The 9,640-nt window shown below is 29.5% G+C and overlaps 1 protein-coding gene across 1 annotated transcript; it reads right to left on the reverse strand.

The window, feature by feature from the left end:
• Positions 1-2,263: 2,263 nt before the first annotated feature.
• LOC114182416 (beta-glucosidase BoGH3B-like) lies at positions 2,264-7,028 on the reverse strand. The gene is made up of 10 exons (XM_028069286.1): positions 6,950-7,028; positions 6,572-6,813; positions 5,689-5,893; positions 4,764-4,854; positions 4,510-4,655; positions 3,860-4,103; positions 3,667-3,771; positions 3,384-3,566; positions 3,091-3,295; positions 2,264-2,890 (listed from the first exon to the last, which is right to left on the reverse strand). Exons 2-10 carry the CDS (start codon positions 6,789-6,791, stop codon positions 2,403-2,405), a joined length of 1,887 nt encoding a protein of 628 aa, XP_027925087.1. The 5' UTR covers positions 6,792-6,813; positions 6,950-7,028; the 3' UTR covers positions 2,264-2,402.
• Between the last annotated feature and the right edge of the window lie 2,612 nt (positions 7,029-9,640).

Below are 9,640 nucleotides of genomic sequence, written 5' to 3' on the forward strand. Positions count from 1 at the left end.
CAACAAACATACCATAAACGTCAATGTCTATATAGAGTTTGATGTATATGCTCAATTTCAAATAAGGGAAAGAGAAGAATGTTAAGGGGGTGTACTTGGAAGAATACAACGTTCCAATACTTAAAGCTAGAAAAATGAAGACAAAAGACAAGACAAGATGTGCAGCTTAGAAAAAATTAGGCCATAAAAGTTGTTTACTAATATATATATATATATATATATATATATATATATATATAAGGGTATTTTTGTGAATTAAAATTTAGCGGGTACGGGTATCCACGGGTACGGATACTATGATACCCGTACCCGCCCTGTTAACATGCGGGTATCAAAAATACCCGTACCCGCAGGTAGCGGGTATCCATTTTTAATATCCGTTTCCTACCCATTGCGGGTTTTATCCACGGATACCCGCGGGTACGGATACTTTTGACATCCCTAGTGGGGAGTGACGCATGTCAAGCTCCCTCTCACCAAGCAAGCATTTTTAGGATTTTGGTATATATTACAATTCTAGGATTTTAGAACATTTTGAACACACGTTATTCTATAAATAGAGGTGTCTCTAGTAACAACCCAAATTAGTACATAACTATACTAATGTAAATCATTACATAAGTAATAATCAACAACACATAAATGTAAATCTATATACTGAGTATTCACAGTTCTCCAAAATTATAAGTTGATTTTTCAAAAATAAGATATTTAATATCAATGAAGCACTAGGTATATACATGTATACCTGCGTCTATTCCTATTCACCAACTCACAGTCTCGTTATTGATCCTCAATACTACCTACAAGACCCTCTACTCACGCCTATCGACATAAATATATCAAGATGCATGAATTAAAAGTATGAAACCATGGCTTCCGCATGAATCTTGTCTATGCTCACCATTAACCTAATTTATAATTTGAATTACAAGTTCATGATGAAGGACAGAAGCTCCGAGCAACAGGAAACGTAATAACAAGGGTTAAATATGTTTTTGGTCCCTTAACTTTCAGTGAATTTTGGAATTAGTCCATTTTGAAACTTTGGACCAATTTAGTCCTTCATCTTTCTGAATACGTGGATTTAGTCCTTTTAATCAAATTTTGTTAGGTTTATTTGATGTTTCGTATGCATTTTAAGATTGTATTTGAGTTGTTTATACTGTTTGACACATTTTTGCTTTAATTTTAAGTCAAATACTATTGTGAAACACGCTTGAAATGTCAAATAAACTTAATAAAATTTGATTAAAAGGACTAAATTCACGTATTTCAAAAGATGAAGGACTAAATTGGTTCAAAGTTTTAAAATGGACTAATTCCAAAATTCATTGAAAGTTAAGGGACTAAAAACATATTTAACCCTAATAACAATTGACAAGAATGAGTGCAGACATAGAACATTAAGTGCACATTCTAATAGTAACTAATGTTTTGTACCATGGTTTCACTTGACAATCATAATAACAATCCGTCATAGTTAAAGAAATTTTCATTGTACATAAAAAATTAGTTCCATCGGGATTAAGTGATGAAACCAGCATAAGGGTGAACTTCTGACCAACCTTTATGGATATATCTCGAAATTGATATCAAAGTGCATAAACATGTTAAACTTTTCACTTCTTGCTTTAGTTCGAGTAACTTGAGATGCACAAAATCGACGTATTAGAATGAAATACATAGTAGAAGTTGATAAAAAAGAATCTCTAAAGACTATGAAATATGGAATAGGAGCATCATACTATGCAAAACTTGAAAAAGGGACGAGAAAGAAAGAATCGTGAAAAAGTTAAAAAATAGTATAAATAGTTGTTGCGGTTAAAAAAGTCAGTCACAATTATATTAACCATAAAAAATAAACCGCTAGTAAAATTTAATTTTTTTGTATGCTTCTTGTTGCAACGTCATTTTTTTTTATTTATAGCTGAAATCAAGGTACTATCTTAGTTGTTTTTCTTTGCTGTGGAGTTTTCTTGGCCATTATTTCCATGACCACACCATAAAAGTTTGTCATTCACACTAATATTGACATGCTATTTTCTATTTATCTAATCAAAGTTTAGTGTTCGATATAAAATTTTGAACAAAAGCTATCACATACAAGAAAATCATCTAACATAAAGTTTCAATATTCATTTCTGTCATTCAAAAAAAAAAATAGTTACCTATTTGCAACTAAGATAAACAAAACATAAGAAGATATCATATTTTAATTAAATCTCGAAACCTTTAACAACTATAGTTTAAAGTATGTAAGCATCCAAGCACATCATTTTCCAAATTTGAAGATAAATAGGAGAATAACAATGTATTATACTAAATTAAATAGAAAACGAAACAAGAAACTGTATGCATAGAAAATGGACTAAAATTCTAAAACACATAATTTTGAATTCCTAATTGGCTTTGTGGGATTTGGTTTTAAGGCCAAATCCAAAGGGGAAAAGGGGGTCATAATGACTATCTCCAACATTCATTGGTAATTGATCAACAGTTTTGAACCATGTCCTTGGAAGCTTGCCTCTGAAACCATAATCACCAAACAAGACATCAGTCACACCATTTCCCTCCGTACCAGGAAGCCAAGCAGCAACAAGAGCTTCAATTTTGTCAACATATGGTTGTATAACCACAGGACGACCAGAGATTATCACAGTAACACATTTGACTTGTCCACACACATTCTCTATGGTTTCTGGCCCAGGTGCAGAGATTGTCAAATTCAAGCTATCACCGTTTGTTTCAGCATATGGTTTCTCTCCAACTACCACAATGGCATATGAAAAATTATTGGACTTGACGTAGTCCAAATCAGGATTTTCTTTGTAGACTACCTCGGTATCTTTATGAACTGTGCTTTTTATAGCACTGAGGATTGTTGTACCTATAAATCACATAGGCCTTATCAATATTGTACTTTTAGCAAGCTATATACAACAAAATTAAATGAATTTGAAATTTAACTACACCTTACAAAATTAACATGTAAAGTGAAGTTTACACCTATTTATATATTGTAAACTCGTATTTTCTTTAGTCAATGTGGAATCTAAAAAAAATGTTGTGAAGGAATCTATAATGTACCTTTGGTGACATTGTTTCCAGTAACTCCTTGCCATTCAATGGTCCAACCACCACATTGATATCCTAGATTATCAGCGTGGCTTCCAGCAACCAATATCTTTGGAACTCTTTTAGGAAGAGGGATAAGTGGTTGGTTAGGATTTTCACCATTCTTCAATAGAACCAAGGATTTTCTCACAGCTTCCCGAGCCAATTTTCTATGTTTCTGTCAAGGTATAATGTCAAATGATATTATCTACATGCAAAATATTATTGGAGATAAATAATATGCACATGTTTCATGACTAACAAACCTTACTCCCAAGTTGGTGAACTAGACTATGATCGGCCAAAGGGTCCTCAAAAAGGCCCATAACAAATTTTACCCTCAAAATTCTCCTTACTGCATCATTAATTCGGTTCATTGGTATAGCATTACTTTTCACCAATAAGGTTAAGCCATCTATGAATTCTGTGAAGTTCAAGGGAACCATTACCTATAACATTACCAAAGCAAGTATTAAAAGATGATACAAGGTAAATGGAAAAACCATTGAAGTTTGTACATAATCAATATACTTTAAATTCATAGTTTACCATGTCAATTCCAGCATTGATTGAAGCATAAATGGAATATGTGTAATTAGCATCAGGAGGGGTAGTGATCCTATCAATTCCTTGCCAATCTGATATGACAAAACCCTAAAACAAGCCAACAAATTTTAAGGCTCATTTAGTATGTCAATTTGCTATTTTGAATTAAATGAAGCCATCATAAGTTGAGTGTTACCTTAAAGTGTAAATGGTTCTTAAGAAACTTTGTGATTAGATTATGATTGGCATGCATCTTTTTTCCATTCCAGCTTGAATAAGAGACCATGACAGTCGAAACACCCTTCTTGATTGCATTATAATAGGCTGGCATGTGAATGCTAAGTAATCCATGTCTACTTATCACTGTGTTGTTCTCATTAATTCCCTTTGTGGTTCCTCCATCCCCAACATAGTGCTTTGCAGAGGCTATAACTTTTCTCCTGTGTATACAAATTCTAGTATGTTAACACCAATACCAAGACTAATTTGATCATTGAATAATATAAAAGGACAAGAAAAAGAAAAACATGGTGGTTTGAAGAAAATAAAAATGGATTGGAGGAATATTAACATAAAGAATTAAACTGAAAGAGCTTTGTAAGTTAATATTGTATAAACTTAATAGTATTTTTGGTTCTATATTTATAAGAATGATGTTTTTCCTTATTTATTTTACTCAATATGGTCTTTATATTTTTCAAGGGTACTCAAGATGTTTCCTCTCATTAATTCAGTGTTAACATCATATGCAACAAAAACATTGCTAAGCCACATTTTATAGGATCAATTTGTAAGTAACAAAAGATAAAAACAAAGACATAAAACTAAGGAACAAAAGTTTCTTACTTTCCAGCAACAAATGGAACACCCTTTGGCGAGTTTGCCGGGATTTCACCTTGCAGACCTGGAATGATCTCAGTCATAGCTTGAACTATTTTGTGGTCTTCACTATAACTTTCATAACATCTTCCCCATCTAGGATCTCTACAAACCTATACCACAAATCTTATTGTAAGATAAGACTATATAACAAACGACATAATTTATCATTAGATACCAATAACAAAATTATTTAGTAAAATGTTCTCAACTATACTTACTGCTATGCAAGGTGCAAAGGCATATTGAATTCCAGTAGCTCTAACTTCGAGAGCAGTTGCTGCTCCAATTTTCCTCACTAGTTTAGGATCCCTGATAGTCAAAGGTTAACTTCATCAAGATGCACACGCACAATACTTAATTTTGAAAGCACTAGTAATCATTATCTAACACGCTTTTAGTTATTTGTTTCCAAAATTAATTATATGAGAAAAAGTAATGAGTAATCTTACGAAGAAAATTGTGTTTGAAAGTTTTGCCTTAAATGAGAGTAGATGCGTGTCGATGTTTATACAAACAACTTTGGATAAAATAAAATATGCTTTGAATAAAAGAATTATTAAAAAAAATATTTTAAATATTGACACTTGAATTAATTATAATATAAAAATTACAAAATTACAAAATTTACATTATTAAATTAATTACTTGTCATTAATCATCTTTAAGTGAATTTGAATACATTTATACTCATCAAAAACTATATAATTAGAAAATAGTCAAAAATAGGTCCACAAAAATTTGATTTTTATCAGATAAAATTTATATGCTTTTATCTATAATTCGCTCAGCTTCACCAATTAATAATAATAACAACTACTATTACTATATAGGTTTTTTATGATGAAGTAATATATATATCTTTTGTAATAAAATATTTTTAATAAGATTATTTTACAAATAATTTTATTGAGTGAGAAAATAAAATTAATAACTGTACAATATCCTATCTCTCTACTTATATAAACACGTAATAAACAAGAATCTTGTTAGTTTTACTAAAAAAAACTTTATTTTTTTTAAATAAGTAGATTAATAAATAAACAGACAATAAACAACAATCTCTGTATTCTTACTATGAAAATTGTTTTGTCTGACCTAAAAGCAAACAAAGTGTGATTGTGATAAAAACTATGAAATTCATACCTGGTAGCACCTAGCCCAATATTATGAGGAAAAATTGTTGCATTGTATACATTATTATTTCCATGAACAGCGTCGATCCCATATATCATAGGAATCCCCAATCTAGTTGATAAAGAACCCTTTTGAAAATCATTCACCATGTTAATCCAATCCTCTGCAGAAGCTTGTGCCTTTGGAACACTGCCACCCCCACTCAGCACACTCCCTACCAAAAGCACAAACCATATAAGACAAAACAATTAAAAATAATTAATATATAAAAAAATTTATTATCGCCTAAAACAAATAAAGTTCATAAATTTATGGAATATATGATATGATAAGAAAAAGATGAACAAAGATAAAGAATCGTCTATATTTATTTTTTTAATTTTATCTCTCAAGTGACTTTTTTAATTAAAAAATAAAAATTATTTTCAAAATAAATAAAAACTATCAACCATCAAATTGTAAAAAATATTTATATTCATTTTTATAATTTTAGTTTCATTTTTTTATCATATAAAACACACATGCATAGTGTTTGTTTCCACTTGTGTTTTATAATAGTTGTAATCTTTTTGTATAGTCTGTATTTATTTAAGAAATTATATCATTCTGAAGAAAAAAAAAATGAAAAAGTAGAATACATTTTCTATCAACGGTATCAAAAGAGATGGTTTATGTTGAGCTCAAATCGAAAGAAGTTTGTTTGATTATGATAAAACTAAACCACGATTAGAATAAGATGTATTGAAATAAATGGATTGTAGAAATATACCCTATTATGATATGAATGCTAAGAAAACAGAAAATGAATTATAAAAATATGCATATATATTCCCATCCACCATTTTCTGTTTGTTTTTCATTAAAAAAAGGACAAAGAAGAAATTGACCTTACCAATATAATACTTCTTCATTATTTCTGCAGAAGCAACCTTACGTTCGATCTGTGTCATTTGTCCAATTTTTTCCTCTAAAGTCATTCTATCCATCAGATCCTTGATTCGAACATTCAAAGGTTGTTTTGGATCTTTATATTTCACGTACTTTGCCTCATTCATGGCAACCCAGCAATGCAACAGCATAAACCCCAACAAAAAGATACTCACTTTCGCCATTTTCTTCTTCTCCTCGGTGCAACTTCACAACCCAAATGAAAAGTTATATGCAAGACTAACCAAAAATAAGAACACAAACAAATCAAAACCAAAAACAAAAGAGAAGAAGATACACAGACACCAAGGACTTCGAGTCCCAAGCAGAATGGCACACTCACCTAGGTCACAGAGAAACACAGAAGAGAGGAAAAGAAAAAAGAGAGAAAATGTGCGTCTCAATGTGCATGCTCTATGAATATATAGAGAGAGAAAAACAAGATATTACTGTTATGTTTATTAAGATAAGATATATGATATTCTACTGATTTTTTTTCATTTCTGTTTTTTAAATTTACATTTTACAGATTAGATATCACTGTATTTTCTGTTTTCTAAATTTATATTTCCGTTTGTTAATTATTTTTATAATTAACTATTATGCATATATATATATATATATATATATTGGCTGTTAATATATGCTTTTGTTGATAAGGGATTGAGTAGGACAAAATGTGAAAAAGTTTCCACAAAAGAATCTTTCTTATCAAGAATTCAAAACGATGTATATCTGTTTGACTTATATAAAGAATGTATTAATAACATATTAATATTTATTTTAAAACTCATTATGATACTGATTAATATTATTCAATGATTTAATTGACTGAAAAGGTAGCCTTTTCTGGCTTAGTTTTACTTTTGAAATTAATAACATATTAATGTTTATTTTAAAACTCTTTATGATACTGATTAATATTTATTCAATGATTTAATTGACCGAAAAGGTAACCATTTCTCGCTTAGTTTTACTTTTGCAATACGTGACATTAATTATGCAGTATAAAAAGTTATTTTAATTTAAAGATTATAACGAAACGTTTGAGTAAATTATACATCCTGATATGTGTGCATATTATATCGTTGTTAGCTTCAGTTAAAATTTATATTCTCTATGCCCCGTTTAGTTTTTTCGCTTAAATTAATTAATTCTTTTCTTTTTATCTCAAATAATACATTATTAATAGGATAAAGACGTAAAGTGTCGGTCCAACTTAGACATGTCAAAGTGAGTCCATATGGGTTGGCTCACCATGAGCCGGGTTGAAAATTAGTGAACTCAACCCGGCTTATTTTATGGTGAGCCAGAAATTTTGTAACCCGGTTCAACTCATCACGGGTTGGTAGGTTAAGTGGGTTGACTTACCAACCCACCTAAAAAAATTATTTATTTATTTATTTATCTTTTAGTATTCAAATATTTTAAAAAAAATTAAGTAACCCATAAGATGACAATCATAGTAAAATCAAGAATCAATGTATTGATCATGCTCACCACCAATATATGAAAGAATTGTTTCCAAGAAAGTATTCATATAGTCTAAGAAAGCATGGTTAATATTACAAATTTTCTATCATGTGCTATTCAACAAAATATAAATAAAAAAACTATACATTTTTGTCATGCTAATATAGAAAAAATTGTTTATAAGACGGTTACTTGAGTAATTTATTATAAAGATTATAATTAAAGATTAAAGTATCAACCTATATAACTTGACAATCAAACTAATTAAACATTCAAACTATTCAAATATTATTAAGCAACATTCTAGCATTTAAAAATATGCTAGCATTTACAAATATAGAAAAAATTGTTTATAAGACGGTTACTTAAGTAATTTATTATAAAGATTATAATTAAAGATTAAAGTATCAACATATATAACTTGACAATCAAATTAATTAAACATTCAAACTATTCAAATATTATTAAGCAACATTCTAGCATTTAAAAATATGGAATTGTGAACATATATAATAGGAGTAGTAAATAATTATTAAAAAAATTAAAAAAAATGTAAAAAAATGTTGGTGGGTTAAGTGGGTCAACCCACCTTCAACCCAGCTCAAACCCGTTTAACCCGTGGGTCAAGTGAGCCGGGTTGAGTTCAACCCATTTTTGAAAAAAATTGAATTTTTCTCAATCCAATCCAGCTCGAACCCGTGGTGAGCCGGGTTAGCTCACGAGTTAAAACCCATTTTGACATCTCTAGTCCGATTACAAGTTGAAATACATGATTCGTCCTACATTTTTATTGGTTAACCTGTGAACTTGATAGCATTTTTTGAGATCATAATTTTAAAAATTAAATTTAATGCATTTTGCATTTAACTAGACTTGTTTTCAAAATTAATTAAAATGTAATAACAAATAAAGATTATTTGAATGAGGTGTTTGTTCATTCAGTTACATTTATCAAGCTTACAGTTATTATTAAAATAAAATTAAGACATCATATTACTAAATAAACAGACATTATGCCAAACTTACAATCAGACCAATGTGAGTTACAACTCGTAGAATCAATTCCGACTTAACTTTCTCTCCAGGTTCACCATGAACTAAAATCTGTAAAATAACTAAATAATAAGTTTTAAATACTACTATTAGTCTACTGTTTCTAGACTCAAGCAGATTTACATCTCCTGACAAAGCCAAATATTAGAAATTGACAATTTAAATGACAAAAATAGTGAAAACAAGTATGCATCTTGGACAATTCTCAAGTTGAAGTTACTAACTTAGAATTAAGAGTTTTAGGTTATGAGTTTGTGGACTAATTTGTTCCGTTCTGTATTTGATCATGTCAATTGTGGATTATATGAGTCAGACTTTTATAAACAGACTTAATATTTTAGTTCGTTTGGCATCTTTTTAATGAGTTATTCATCGAACTAAGTCTACATTGTCGTCTAAAAAGGATGGAGAGAAAACCTAAAGAAGGGAGTATCTTTTTATATTATTAGATTTAGTGACTTTTTTTTTTGTTAAAAGTTATTATTATCTAAACATCTTTGTATTATAA

The sequence above is a fragment of the Vigna unguiculata genome, chromosome 4 (genome assembly GCF_004118075.2).
Source record: "Vigna unguiculata cultivar IT97K-499-35 chromosome 4, ASM411807v1, whole genome shotgun sequence".
Taxonomy (NCBI): Eukaryota; Viridiplantae; Streptophyta; class Magnoliopsida; order Fabales; family Fabaceae; genus Vigna; species Vigna unguiculata.